The sequence below is a fragment of the Cibotium barometz genome, chromosome 32 (assembly GCF_041138505.1).
Source record: "Cibotium barometz isolate CiBa-2024 chromosome 32, ASM4113850v1, whole genome shotgun sequence".
In the NCBI taxonomy this organism is placed as follows: Eukaryota; Viridiplantae; Streptophyta; class Polypodiopsida; order Cyatheales; family Cibotiaceae; genus Cibotium; species Cibotium barometz.
In genome coordinates this window covers 31,882,551-31,898,004 of record NC_141077.1, presented here as the reverse complement: position 1 = coordinate 31,898,004, position 15,454 = coordinate 31,882,551, and the positions used below count along the sequence as shown (strand labels likewise).

Genomic DNA, 15,454 nt, shown 5'->3' with positions numbered 1-15,454 from the left:
TAAACACATTGGGTCAATTTAGGGACATTACTTGGGCACGACATTATAAATATATGAGTCATCTTGGACTAAGGAGAATGCACACAATTGCATTATCAAAATTGAGCCTAGTCTTGTGCTCTTATTGTGAGGCTTGCTTGCTTATGCTTTGCTTTCTTATGGTGAGACTTGCTTGCTTGTACTTTGCTTTCTCTTGTTGCGTGCTTACTTGATAGTGGATTGAAGTTGCTTGCTCTCCTCTTTTTCCTCTTCCTCTCCATCTCTAACTCTCCCCCATTCTTACACTCATGATTGCCATTGATATTGAGGTTGAGCACTCCATAGCTCTCTCCCTTTTTGTTTCCTAAGTGCAAAGCTCCCTTGTGATCTCCATCGTGTTGACACCAATGGAGGTGAGGTTGAGAACCCTTGCTTTTGCACCATAAGAGGTTGAGAACCCTTGCTTCTGCACCATAAGAGGTTATTTAATCTTGAACAGAAAAGGATGCAAACTGCCTATGACCCTTGCATTTCTCACTTCTTTTCCCTCGTGAAAGGCACAAGTGTTCCCATTTTTATGAACATCTTTGGTGACCCACTTCTTCACTAGAGCTTCACCCAAAGATAAGGCGGTTTAATGCCCTTTTTATGAAGTTTATGGCATTTACAGAGCCAGTTTGTGAATCTAGAGCTTAGAGGACCATGGCAACTATCTTTTCCAGGTATTCATTTGTTCCTCCACTCATAGCTTCTCGCTTGAGGTGGATCCGAAGGAGTCTAACCTTTGTAACAAGGAAGCACTCTATTGAGTGCTAGTCGTTTGTTGGGATCAACGGCTTGATGGGTTAGAGGAAGTGTGGTTTGATGCGCTATAATCGATTGTATTGTCGTTTCCAACAATTAGTCCAGACTAGATTCATCAAGAGGTCTTTAATGCTAATCAAACTCGAAACTTTGGCCTCATGGATGAGACTGTATATAGAAAACTAGTTGGTATTCTGGTATTCTAGAATAATAGTAGACCAGACATCAATTTTGTTGGTGGTGTTTTGAGTTCTCCAACAAGCCAGAGAATCATCTGAAACCAAGTATACGAGTGTTACAATACATCAAAGGTACTCAAAAGTACGTCATCAACCATGCTGCTAGCAAGACCCCTACTGTTTTGTGACTTAGATCGGATGGGCAATTTAGACACCGAGCACTCATTAACATGGTATCGCTTTTCTCTTGGCTTGGGATGCATTTTTTTGGATCAATAAGAAATAACTCATTGATGCATCCTCTTCGACAAAAGCTGCATGCTTTGCATCATGTGAGGCATTGTGACTGAGAAGGATTCTATAAGATACAGGTATGGGACAGAAGCACCCTACAACGTTACAATGTGATAACTAGAGTTGCATGGCCATACCTCAGAAACCCGTGTTTTATGTTCGGACAAAACACATTGAGATTTGTTCACTTTGTGTGCGAGCTCATCATGTTTAGGGAGGTCGAGATGGTCTGCTGGCCAGTCTTCACAAAGGCTCTTTGCAAGGATCAGATGGAGCGGCAGCTTCTTTAACTCGACGAGTGGTTGTTTGTGTCCTCAATCATCTCACAGCAGTGCACTCACTAAGCGTCTAATCAACTCCCACAAAGGGGAAGTCATCTCCACCCAGAAAGTTGGGCGTAACGAAGTGCCATTCCGCTATCATCTTCCTCATAGTTCGTAATTGGTCATGCCCAACTTCATCACCCAAGACACTGAAACCTAGGTGATGAAATGGTCATTGTGCTAGGCCTAGGTAAGAAGGTGCAACATGGAACCTGCAGAGATGATGCACAATCCTATAATCAGTGCACATGATGAAGAAATCCATGTTCTCACTGCTAGATCATATGAGATGTGAGCAAGAAGAAGATCTTGCAGAGCGTGGGGCGTGTGTGTGTGTGTGTGTGTGTGTGTGTTGGGGGGGAGAGAGAGAGATTTGGCCAAGTATGATTGTGATAACAAACCATCTGAATGCTCTAGTGGAGCTCAGAGATCCTTTGATCAGCCAGCCCCCCACAATCCAAAGGTAATGACCGGGGGATTCAATACATGAAATCATGTCCTGCCCACCACAGCCATGCCATTGGGCGGGGCATTGCTTACTGGATAGCTGAGAGAAAAGGATCTAATTGGTAACACCTTGAGCTGAAAATGCTAAGGAGATTTAGAGACAGGTCAAAAGATATGATCTGAAGTGCACACTTACTCTGCCTTGAGTACTGTAAATAAGGACTTTACCAAGATTTTTAAGGTTAAGGAGAAAGTCATAGGCATGTCTAAGAAGGCCCTGAACATGAAATCCTATGCAATATTTTGACACTCAATTCTTCATGACCTCACTCCAACACAATTACTGAGATTGAAGTTCCACCTTGATAAATACAAGCAAGGTGTTGGAATTGCATTCAGTAATAATATAATCATAATAACAGTAACAATCTTAATGATGACAATTAAAAGAAAAGCTAGATTTCTAGTTACAAATATGAGCAGGAGTAGGTTTGTTAAAGGAACTCCCAGCTGAGCAGGCAGAGTTTCTTGCACTCTCTCCGGTGTATGTGACTAGACCTTCCAAAATTTCAGTACCCAACTGATTGTTACTTTCTGGTTCTGGCCAACCATAATAGCTGCGATTAGTATGTATGAGAATGACCATGTACTATGCTTGTGTGCTTATATCCCAGACTCTTCAATCTTCCTTATCAACAACTGCCAGAAACAAAATGACACCTTAAGTAATGCTGAATTATCATTTAAATTGAACATCCAAATTTTAATTTTTAAACTTAAAATGGAAAGACCAGTGTGCATAAGGCAGCAATATGCACCTGTCACGAGAAGCGGCTTAACCGGAAAAAGTAGGCTCCCTCAGACTAGCTGCACGACTGCAGCTACACGCAGAGAACCCCCTTGCAGAAGATCAGCAAGCTCATCAAACAAGAATGCTGTCCGCCAACCCCAGCCTTTTGGAGACTTTGGAAGCAAGGTTCCTGTCTGTGTCAGACTTCCGAATATCATCACCTCTCTCTTTGCTGGGCATATCAACTGTGAAGGCCACAAAGAGCTCAAAGATCAGACCAAATGTAGCAGCTCACAGTTGCAAATAGCCAACCAAAGTACTTGTAAACTGGCGGAAGGTGGTGGTTTGGGAAGAAAAAAAGGGGGGGGGGGGGATGGAATGTGTGTGGGGGGGGGAGGAAACTGGGGATGATCATCGATTCTTATACGCACCCATTAATCATCCAACTAAACTAAGGGGAAATGAATGAAACACACTTACTTGGTATCGCGCAGTAACTTTTTCCCTGTTGTCTGTGTACAGATAGACCTGCAAAAGACCAAAAGACAATTTCAAAACCTTCTTAGATAATTGTCCATGGGAAAAAAAAAGCACCATGATTGTACCTGCCAGAAGGGGTGCAAAAAACAGAAACATGCAACTATTCAATATACAAGTTTGGTGTTTGGTGTTCCAATGCAATTGTAGATAGAATATAATGGAGCCTGTCTACAAGTCCAAAGCCATACCTTACGATGGGCATCTACATTCTCAGCTCGACGCCTATGGAGAAAAAGACCTGCATACAACAATGACATGTACAAAGTGATTGAAACTTTTCTCCTGTAGACTTGCAAAGAGCACCACATGGGCAATGAACAACTTTCAAGGAGATGCCATACAAACCAAAGAGATTACTTAGATGGATGAAATTTTGAGGCAAGGTTTGTTTGCTCCATATGTAAGGCTACTGGCTAGATGCAAGTGTTTATGTGGGCTTGGATTGAGCATCACCGTAGCTTGCGGCTGCTGCCCAGGATCATTAGTCCGTAACTTGAGAAGGGGGTGACTGGAGTGGACTTGAGAGGAAATCAGAATATGCCAATGCCTTGTGACTGGGGTGGACTTACTCACAAAAAACTGCCTGTTAGTGCTTGACAGGCAAGGTTTTAGCAAGTGATAGGTGGAAGATGCGCAATAGAAAACAAGACAGTATTGTAACAGTATAAGGACAAAACTGAAAATAATTGTACAAGGAAAGGTATTGTACCAACAAGATGCCAAAATACAGACAAGAAGAAAATCCTTCCATGGTTCTCCTCCTGACTGAAGACCGCAGACAACTAGCTGGCCCAGAAGGGTTCTGCTCTGTGTTGCAAGATCAATGATACATAACCCCCGTGTGGAGGCATTGGAGGATAACACGCCAGGTCACCTTAGCCCTGTAAACTTTCCTTCCACCTTGGGAGGGTTGAGCCTCGGCCGAAAAATCGTTCAGTCAGTTTCTGGTGAACCATTTTGCCAACTAGAAAGCCTTGCCTTGCACCTTCTGTAAACCAGCCTCTAGCCTTCAGACGAAAAAACCAAAAGGCGGTGCAAAAACAAACTTGCACACAAAACACTTCAACACCTTTGAGGACCAAGAAAAGGAAAACAAACAGGGGGACCTAGAGTGCTCCTGCAAACAGTACACAGACACCGATTGGCCCCAAAACACAATGGCGCCCCTTGCGGTATTTCTTTAATTGATTATATGAGCTTTGATTACAATAAGGCTAGAAAGGTCAGCCGTCCCAGTAGAACTTCTGAAGTCTGCAAAGACCCTGCATCATGGCTTCTTGTCCACTCGGCATCCACAAACAAGTCCAGCCATTGTTCACATCAAAAGACTACCACACGTTGAGTCTTCATACAGAAGCTTTCTCCCATGAGCAAGCCTGCTATAACCATCCATAGCCTCTCACCCTATTAACAGCATCACACCCCGACACATCAAGTACTCCTACATCACAACGACGACTCCAAACTGTCTCCTAAAAGAGAACTCCCATCACAACAAAGCATACCATACAGTAGACACACCTGTACACTCCCTCTCTACCTTCCAAGGATACTATCCATCTCAGTCATGCATTCCATGTCCCCTGTCCAATCAATAGCAGGGTTGTACCAAACATATGTCCACTCCTGTGACCGCTGCCTGCATGTGACCTATCTCCTGGAGAAACCCAAATACATGTTTCCATATGAAACAAAGACCTATTTCAGCAAACATCGGGTGACCTATGTTCCCATTAAACATCTGGTCTGGCCCAGCATGAAACCCATGTCTTGTTTCCACGTGAAAACATTCTCGGCACATACTCAAATGTAGTGCCAACACAACGCACAAGCAAAAGAGAGAGCTCTTACTGAATATGTCTGGCTGTATTTCTGCCCCACAACTATGTTACATAGGTATGCCCAAAACTGATGATCCCTCTGTTCCTTCCAAGCAGGAAGAAAGCAATCTGCTCCATGGGTATGCACCCATGAGAGCTTGCTTTGCTCCCATGCCAAGAAACATAACCAGGTGACCTTGTACTTGCAGCCAATAACCCATGTACATAGTGTACTTGCAGCCAAGCAAAACAGCCCATAAACAGTCTCAAAACATCCCTGTTGCAAGGAGGACCAGCACACTTTGCACCTCTGTTCAGCAGCCACCTATGGGTGAAAGGAGCTGTACACTGACCTCCTATGTGTCCAAAGAAACCAGTCTGTAAGCTGCAGCCTGACTCTGTGCAAAAGAGCACGTGTTTCAGCCCTGTGCGCCTGCAGTCCAGCCAGCCGGCGTGTAAGAGAAGTCCAGCCCTCCGTGTGCCAAGTGAGAAAGAAGAAAGAAAGAAAGAAAGCTGTATTAACGTCTACTAGAGGCCGAACTCGACCTATGAGACAAATCAATGTACAACTGTCAATGTCTTCTGGATGTCCAGAAAAAAAAAGGACAAAATGAACATGAAACAAACTATGAAAGTACTGAGCTAGTGGGGGGGTGTGATGAATGCAGCACTACTGCTAGAGGCTCAGTATGCAACCTATATGCGCACGTATGGGACAGATCAGGTACATCCATTTACATTCCACTCTGGGTATCGATGCCAAAGAGGCATAAAACTGAAAAAAAAATAACTCAAAATGAACTCTTAAGACTCTTAAGAGTTTAAGTTACAATGGGTTCTGCCTTGGGGGCCCGAGGAAGGGTGGGTGGGAAAAGGGAGGCGGAGGGACTAGTGGACAGGGAGACGGGCCAGCATAGCGCAAGCAGGGCAACGAGGCGAACAGAATAGCATAACGGGTCCAGACAGAACAGAGCCAACCCAGGCGGGAGAGAGGACGGCGAGCAAGGGCGAAGGCGGCGGCTACGCACAGAGGTGCAAACAGAGCGAACAGAAGGCGGCGGCGAGCAGAGGCGTGAACAGCGGCGAGTAGGGGCGAAGGCGGCGGCTACGCACAGAGGCACGAAGAGAGAGAGAGAGAGAGAGAGAGAGAGAGAGAGAGAGAGAGAGAGAGAAATGAAATGATATATTAACGTCTTCAGAAGGCCAAAATGACCTATGAGACCAAAAAGGTTACAACAATTGGTGGATCTGATACAATGTCTGTGTAAGAAAAGCTAAAAACAACTAAACAACTAACTGAAACTGAAACAACTATGAGGAAAAGTACGGTACTAGGAGCTCCTAATGGATAACATATGGGAGGAAAACTCCAGCAACAAAGGTAAGCATCATACACATCACTATCCAAAGATGTCTCTCATCGGTCGATGGCGGATATCCTCAATGTCCTCCATGGTGAGCACTTTGATTGGATGTTTCCCATGCCGTGCTAGTATGGTCCTGATCCTCTGTTGTAGTCTCCGCCGATGTCGGGATGGGCCTCTCATCTTGGGGCGCCTGGACCGCCCCAGCTCTATAGCCCGATCAGTCAGTGTACCTCTGGTGCGGCTATACTCTGGGGCTATCTGCAATGCCTGCTGGCCTGACTGCTCAATCTCTGGTCGAAAGAAGTCTATAATCTAGCAGGTCCAGCCCGCCGCCTCCTGTTCAGCCCTCCGCTTATTCACCGACAGAGAAGCGCCTCCCTGCAGCCCACCAGCCCCTCTTCCGAAAAAGCACACGCGTGGGCCCCAATAATAGCTTATGGGCCACAATCCCTTTAAAGCTAAGAGTCTTCTTTTATTTTTAAGGCTTTTAAACCTTTGTCTCCTCCAACCCTTTGTCTCCTTGGGTTATATGAAGGGACTTTAATCACTTGGCCCCAAACTGGTGCCATTAACAGTCCACCATGTCCCTGTGCACACCTGCATACTGTCCAGAGAAAAACACAAGGTTGTGACAACTTCTCCAGAACCTTCCGTCCAAGTACTCATGAGGAGCATGTGCTGCAAGAACTCTACAACTTGAAGCTGCTTCTCATTGAAACAGTCTCCGAGCTCATGACACAGGCGAATATTATAGTGGCCCACTTACCCGCCCATCCAGGTGACTTCACGGTGCATCAGTGGGTGAACCAAGCTCTTCCTCTAACCACTCAATAATAGGGTGACGGTAATGGAGGAGCTAGCACTCTTGGATCCACCGCCATTGCCAATGACCTTGTGACCAAGCTCAAAATGGACTTGGAAGCCGTCAATATTCACAAGGCCCACAGTGAAGAAGATCATCTCAAGCGTGAGTTAGAAGCTCTTAAGCCCCACAAAGCTAGGCAAGAAGAAGATATTCTTGCCCAGCTTCGGCAGGAGATAGAAGAGCTCAAGGATCAACAGGAAGTCAAAAGAACAGTTTGGTGTGCTATTTGTCAAGCTGTTGGTCACACCCCACAGAAGTGTCCGAGAAGGAGATACTGCAACTTCTGTGAGAAGGGCGGTCACGAGGACAAAGACTGCTATTACCTTGGCACTAGTGCATTCTAATGCATTTTGTTTTTCTACAGTTTTTGATGTTTTTTTTTGGGACAATATCCATCATCCTTGTAAATACCATTATAATATGCAGAATTTCTCCTTATTTTATGTTTAGTTTTTACATTCTTGTAACTACACCCTTTATTTCCGTGTGGTGGCCTCTTCCTACCTCTCCAACGGCTTGGCCTATGGTGGCCTCTCCTTTCTCCTCCAACAACTTCTCGGTCGTCTCCCTAGTCAAGTAGCAACTCTTGGAGGCATACTACCATAGTGAACCCATGAAGCCGTCTAGTATCACAAGCCCTAGTGTGCCTTGCAGCAAGGTCTGCTACAATGTGCTTGTGGTCCCATAGGCCCCACATCCCTACGAGGGTGTCACTCCATGAGGTACCCCATTCGTTGATGCAATGCATGTCTTTCTCTGTCCGCCATACATCAACAAATGGAAACCTATGATGTGCATTTAGTTTCTCAATCACTCTCTGTTCACATTTGAAGATGTCAGAATATGCAGCGGAGATGATGACCAAATCTGGGAACACGAGCAAAAACGCAGGCAGAAAAAACAGCACAAAAAGAGAGAGATGTAGGCGTGTAACTCTGCTCTGATATACACAAGAAGATCCCGAATATGATACAAATAAGGCATGGGGGCTGAGGAGCTATATATACTCCCCTAGAGGGCAGTCGGCCAGCATAAGAAAAAGCCCACGACTGATAAAAAGGTCCACGACTGCATAAATGCAGTCGGCCAGCAATCTGGTGCCAAAACCTGATCAAAACCAGTCGGCCAGCAGTAAGAGTGCCCACGACTGATAAACATCCAGTCGGCCAGCACTGTACTGCTCCTGGCACCCTCTGGCAGCCCTCCCAAGCCTCAGAAAAATGGGAAAAAATAGGGGAAAAATACGGAGAGTGGGGAAAAATGGGAAAACACCTCATAAGGGCGGGCACACCCACAACAAAGGCCCTGGTGTATAAATCTAGACAGGAGATGACTTCTAACACCCCCTCTCAGCTCCTGGCTGTGTAACCAACCACTGGGAGCTGGGGTGCCGCCTGAGCAAATCCTGAGAGCGACTTCGTGAAGAGGTCCACCGTACTGTCCTCCGTCGAACAGAACTCCAGCAAGATGTCATCAGCAACGATCTGTTCACGAACAAAGTGCCTCTGGATGACCATGGGTTCCTCCAGTGGAAGCCCAAACCTGCAATGTAACCTCCTCCTGCTGCTCCGTAGAACTGCTCCTGGGCCTGAAGTAGATCCCCTCGTGTCCGGATCTCCTCCCCAAACCGAGTCACTCCAACCGTGGAGTCGGACTCCATCCAACAATCCCCCTCCTGTGTACAAGAGTCCATGATCCTTCGCATGCCGCAGAAACCACAGGAAACGCGATCCTGCCTCCCAAAGAGACATCTGCAACCAAGAGCTCAACTGCCTCATCAGGAAGCTCCCGTCCAATCCGGTGTCCATCAACCAGATCCATGAACCATACAGCTTCTGAATCACAGAGACATCATACTGCTCACAAGGATCACCACCTTACGGTGCACAAACAAGTCCTGGAAACCTGATGAAACCTGTCAACCACCCCCTCTGAATCCGGAACCACAAAGCCTGGAGAAACCACCTCCTTCTGCAAGTAAGCACCTGTCACCTGCCTGGCTTTCCGAAAGGTCCCCGTGGAAAGAACATCCTCAACTACTGGAAGTTCTATGTCCCGAACACGACGAGACATCAGAGCATAAGTGACCTGTTCAGCTTCCTCTGACTCACGAACACAAGAACTACCAACCTCAGTACTGGAAAGTTCCTGCCAACTGCTGCCATCTATTGGCAAGCTATCCACCACCTGGTCTCGGAAAGCCCGCTCCTGCAGCGTATCCACACCTGAGTAGCCATTACTAAACTGCCACTCATCACAATCCTGAGGACCTGGGAGAGAGAGTGCTGAAAGCCGGTAAACTCCATTCTCCACTCCACCTTCCCAAACCACTTGGCCTGTTGCTTTGTCCCGGAGAGCAACAAAATGCTCATCAAACTCATGACCAGAAAGCCTGCAGAGATCCTGTAAACCGGAACGGGAAGGAGTCATGTGCCTGGAAGCACCACTATCGAGAATCCACTCCCGAGTATCCGTTGCGGAGAGTCCTCCAATCTCCTCCCTGCCTGAAGAAAATGAAACATCGGTGTCCATCACCTCCAGGTGCACAAAAGCCGGAGTCTTCGTGATTGCTGAGGAGTCTTCACCCTTCTCGGTCTTCCGCTTGGGACACTGCCTCCAGTAGTGGCCTTTCTCGCCACAATCATTACAGGTCCTCTCTGCCTTCAGTTTCTCGCGGTCACTAACGGACATCTTCTCAGAAGACTTCTCCGACGAAGCCTTCCCCTTGCCCGAGTTACGGCCTTTCGACCGTTGGCCAGTAAAGGCCTCCGAACCTCCACCCTGAGGAGGGTTCGTGAATCGTTCCTCCTGGTCCAGGACCATGGGCACAAGCTCCTCCCACGTGATGGTGCTGAGCCTGCCACTGGTAATCAAAGAGGAGTAAAATGCTGAGTACGAAGAGGGCAAATGTGACAGCAACGTGATGGCCATGTCCTCTGACGATATCTCCTTCCCAGCCTGAAGAACTTCCTGCTGAAGAGCCTGCAGCTTGTTAATATGCTCCCGCATCGTCGACGACTTTGCAGGGCTCATAACCCGCATCTGTACTTCCAAGGAAATCCTCTTCATGGGCGATACCCTGTTATAAAGTGAGGCCAAATGCTGCCATATACCTCTGGCCAGCGTCATGTGCTTGACATGATTGATTACCTGCGGTGTGCAGTTGAGGAAAATAAACGAACGGACCCTGGCGTTGACGCGATCCCACATCTGCGTCTGGGCCTCCCGGTCCTTTCGGGTTGACGGTAACTCCCCTTCCTCTACTTCCGGCCGTGGAACACCAACAACGACGAAATCGGCGAGATCGTAGGACTCCAGAACGGATTCCATCATCACCTTCCATATGCCGTAGTTGCTCCCGTCCAACTGACGGTCCACCGGAAACGTGGGGAGTGTCGGGATCTTCACATGTCTCTCGGCCATCTCAAACAGATCTGCCATAGCGGGGATGTACTCTGAAAAGGGTGGGTGGGTGGGAACAAAGAAGAACTGATACCTGCAAGTGGCTGTCCAGCAAATCAGCCCGCCTTCCTCTTGCTTCTCCTCTTCCCGATCAGCCCAAAACAGTCCACCAATCAGCCACAAAACAGCCCCCTCTTGCTCACACAAATCCCAAGACCTATCTAGAGCCTAGGCTCTGATACCATGTCAGAATATGCAGCGGAGATGATGACCAAATCTGGGAACACAAGAGCAAAAACGCAGGCAGAAAAAACAGCACAAAAAGAGAGAGATGTAGGCGTGTAACTCTGCTCTGATATACACAAGAAGATCCCGAATATGATACAAATAAGGCATGGGGGCTGAGGAGCTATATATACTCCCCTAGAGGGCAGTCGGCCAGCATAAGAAAAAGCCCACGACTGATAAAAAGGTCCACGACTGCATAAATGCAGTCGGCCAGCAATCTGGTGCCAAAACCTGATCAAAACCAGTCGGCCAGCAGTAAGAGTGCCCACGACTGATAAACATCCAGTCGGCCAGCACTGTACTGCTCCTGGCACCCTCTGGCAGCCCTCCCAAGCCTCAGAAAAATGGGAAAAAATAGGGGAAAAATACGGAGAGTGGGGAAAAATGGGAAAACACCTCATAAGGGCGGGCACACCCACAACAAAGGCCCTGGTGTATAAATCTAGACAGGAGATGACTTCTAACAGAAGATGCCCCTATGAGTCGATATCTTTCTTGGGCACTCACCCATTTGGACTTGGCCTCAACATTCTTTCTGAGCTTCACACTTTCTTCTCCTCTATGTTCACCTAGCGAAGCCTTGGAATCCCCCCCTCCTGGAAAAGAGACTTCTATTAAGTATGAAAAAGTTTTACAAGAAGGGATATTTCAAACCAAGCAAGAGGGAAATCTCAACCGATCTGGTGCCTTGTGCTGCCAACAAGGTCTCATATTAGAAAGACTGAAAAAGATGCCATGATCCCATTCTGTCATGAATTAGCCACGTTTTCTTTGTGCAGCCCTCCAAGATTCCTGAATCTGGCCATGAGCATGTTGATAATATCACACCAGATCCCGCAAATGCAATGTGTATCATGAACCAAAGTGCCCTCCATGACCTCAATGCATCTAGCCTTCCATATGTGTCAGGCTATGATGCTAGGAATGATCTCCCATGCAGTGTCCAATCTTTGTGCTAGAGGTACGTAGCCTTACTCTGGCAGGTCTTGAAGACGGCACCGCCAACCCACTCCTTGGGTAACCCTCAAACTTGATTTGTGGACCCGACTATGTCAACCAAAAAATAGCACCAAAACAAAAGTAGGCATCCCTCCTCATCCTCCCAAAAAGGTGTGCTATTGCAATCCAAATCCTCTATGCCTCCTTGCACTCCCATAAGCAATGGTAAACTCCCTCTGAAGCTCCTGCACATCTCGGACAAGCTGAACTAGCACGGACGACCGACGAAAATGTCTCCTTGCACTGGTAAACTCCCTCTGAAACTCCTGCACATCTCGAACAAGCTGCACTAGCACCGACGACCAACTTCGTTGGTTGATGGCAAGGCCACCATGTAGAGAAAGCCAAATAAAAGAGGAAATCTTTGTTTCCCTATACGAGTGCTACAACCTCCACAAAAAAGCTCTTTGAATGTCAAGGGTGATCCCATAAGCGGTCTAAAAGCAAGGACTGGATTTGTCCCAAAACCAAGTGTTTGGCGTACCACACAATGTAACGGAACAAGGGCATGCTTTTCATGGGGTTAAAAGCATCCCGCCACTCCCACTCATCAGAGTCTCAATGCAAGTATCTGATAGGACACCCATCATATAACCAAAGGCTCCAAGAGTCATAATCATCCCTTGAGGGGGATCAATATAGATGTGCTTCCTTACCCTCTCCACCACTCTCATTGACTCGACTGCCACACCCTCAATGATATCATGCCCAAGACTTCTCTCCAAGAGCCATCTATCCTAAATGGAGTAGAAAACCGGTACATCGTACTCACCAAAAGTGGGAAGGCACATGACCTAAAGAGGTACCCCTGTCCCTGAAAATACCCCAAACCATAAGTGATGAGGCCCTTCCATGAAGTTCCTTGGTTAGGTATGGTTGCATTCATCTGGATAATCCTCTAACTAGTGCCTCTCAAGTGATGGGTGCAAAGCAGTCTCTCATCCTCTGTGAGACTCGTGAGCCTCTTCCAATTCAGCACTGAGGGGAGAAGAGTTGCCCAGGCAGTCCATTGGATATGTGTGGCTGCTCCAAGAGGTCTCCCATATTCATCTAAGATCAAGTCATTCCACAATGGACTGCCTCTAAGCCTCCTCAATTGACTGTGGAGGAATATTAACCAAGAAGCTCCTCATGCAATCCTAGACTCGCAGAAGAGATCTCAGCAATGGCGAAGAAGGTGGTCGGTGCCACAAGATAAAGCGTGGGTTGTAAATCAGCTCCCCTAATCAGAGTGCACCTCATAATTTGCTGCACAAGAAAGTCTTGCCAAGGCTCAATGCCAGAAAGAAATCCTCTGACTATCAGCTTAGAAAGTAAAGCCTTACACTACACCTCCGAGTCAACAATGTTCAATCCTCCCTTCTTGCTTAGGCATAATAATGGTATCCCAAGCCACTCTCGCCCTGTTGTGCATAGTGCCAATTGATCCTGACCAAAGGAAGTTAAGCCAACGAAGCTGACCAATGCATTCCTTATGAAAAAACCAGCACGACGTGACAAACCAAGCAGTCACCAACAGCACTTGGTTAGCTACCAAGGCTCTAGAGGCCAAATCAAGCTTCCTACTACTCCAATGCTGAAGTTTGCTTTTCATGCTCATAAGTGCAGCAGCGAAATATTGTATAGGCGAGATGTCAATGCCAACCTAACAACCAAGGCATGCAGTGCATCCTCTCTCAATCCAAGTAAACCCCACATCCAAACCCCAATCTGTCTACGGAGAGTCACTAATCCAAAATCCTGCTAATTTGTGCCAATTGATGGTGGCGCCAGCTCCCAAACAAAACATCTCCAAGGTAGTGCGGAAAGCACACAAGAAAGCCTGTGAAGCCTCCAAAAACTCCAACCATGCAAGGATGCATCCATCCCCACTTCTACGGTTATGCCATGAGTAAGATAAAGAGTTAGGCCTCCTCTGGAAATCATCCTCTGTCCAACAATCCCTACCATAGAAGGAAAGTACGAATCTCTCCCAAATGGCTCTCTCCAAGTTGTGTGTTCTACCCTCATGGCCACCCTTTTTGTCCAATGGCTGCTCAACAAATGTTGAAGCCTCCTTCAATAATCCAATGATCAGTCCGGGGTAGTTGTTTTGTGATAGTTCCCCAGAGGGCCACCCTCTCTTCCCGTATGTTAGGCACATAGATATTCAAGATACCCTACATCTGTCCCTCTCCTACATAACCATAATCCACTATACTCTGGCAGGTATGACAACACCATGGCTAATAACATGAGGCAAAAGTGAGGCTGACACTAAGATGCATGCCCCACCTTCGGTCCCCTGTGACCAAAAAGTGTGTCTAGAAAGAATCTTACCATGTTTACCACATTGAAGCATATCCAATTCGTGCTCCTACAGAAGCAACACATCCATAGGGCCACCATTAATGCCAGGGTGGAGCTGATCCTTAACAAGGCGCTTCCTACTACACGTGGGAAGACTCCCTATACCTTGCACGTTCCATGAGATAATCCTCATGGTAATGTTGTAGAAGGGGGTAATCTTTGGAGCAAAGTCCAATGTCAGCATGTTCACTGTCCTAGACTCTGCACAGTCTCTGCATACGTGCGCAATGCATAGGTGCCTAGCAGGACATCGTGGCATATATCCTATTGCAAATCATGCAAGGCCTCATAAGATGGCAACGTGTCTTGTGCATCCTGCATATTTATTGTTCATCCCAAGCAAGAAGGACTCAATATAGTCAACATCCTTGATGCAACATCCTTTTGCGAGGATGACTCTGCAAACTCATCACTCTGACCCAATACATCACCACTATGTACATTGTCTTTGGGAGGGGGCTCATCTTGTTCCCAGAGACGACTCGCCACTCCTGGCGAAAGGCTAGTTGAGGCAGAGCATTAGGCTCTGTCGCTAGGGGAACACATTTGCGCTGCCTCCTACGACCCCTAGCCCTAGTGTAATCCCGCGCAAAGTGGCCCATTTGGTGACAGTGGACACACCCGACACTGGTCAAGTCTGCTTGACGTTTCCATGTGTTGCTCTTCAAGGGACTATTAGGTCCCAGAAGCAACACAAAATCCTCAAAGGGATCACTGTCATGAGCCAACACCATAACCCTAGGAATAGCATTAGTCGAGGCAGTGACTACCTAGGGCAGCAGAAGTGAGAAAAGCTGGGAGGTGGGAACCTGTAGGACCAGCCCAAAGGCTGCCCCAATGGCCTCCAACAATACCCAATAAGCATGAGAAGACCTGGGAATCTGAGAGTAATAGGTTAACAATTCTGGTCTTCTTTGACAAGGTCGAAGTAGCCGGTGTAGGGTAGGAAGAAAATCTTCCTCAGGCCCAAAGGGAAAGGACTGCCTTTGCACTTACGAAGATGCCTCC

General features: G+C 47.1%; 1 protein-coding gene across 2 annotated transcripts in view; it reads right to left on the bottom strand.

Moving 5' to 3' along the window:
- Window positions 1-2,343: 2,343 nt before the first annotated feature.
- Window positions 2,344-15,454, bottom strand: part of LOC147620094 (BTB/POZ domain-containing protein) — a 71,009-nt gene continuing 57,898 nt past the window's right edge. For both annotated transcript variants that reach the window (XR_015261746.1, XM_086772272.1), the window contains exons 10-13: window positions 3,545-3,594; window positions 3,297-3,344; window positions 2,845-3,061; window positions 2,344-2,725 (exon numbers count right to left, since the gene is read on the bottom strand). Coding sequence is in view for 1 of the 2 variants with exons in the window: in XM_086772272.1 (XP_086628398.1) it covers window positions 2,885-3,061; window positions 3,297-3,344; window positions 3,545-3,594 (275 nt within the window). In the remaining variant the exon portion in view is untranslated. The remainder of the gene's footprint in view (window positions 2,726-2,844; window positions 3,062-3,296; window positions 3,345-3,544; window positions 3,595-15,454) is intronic.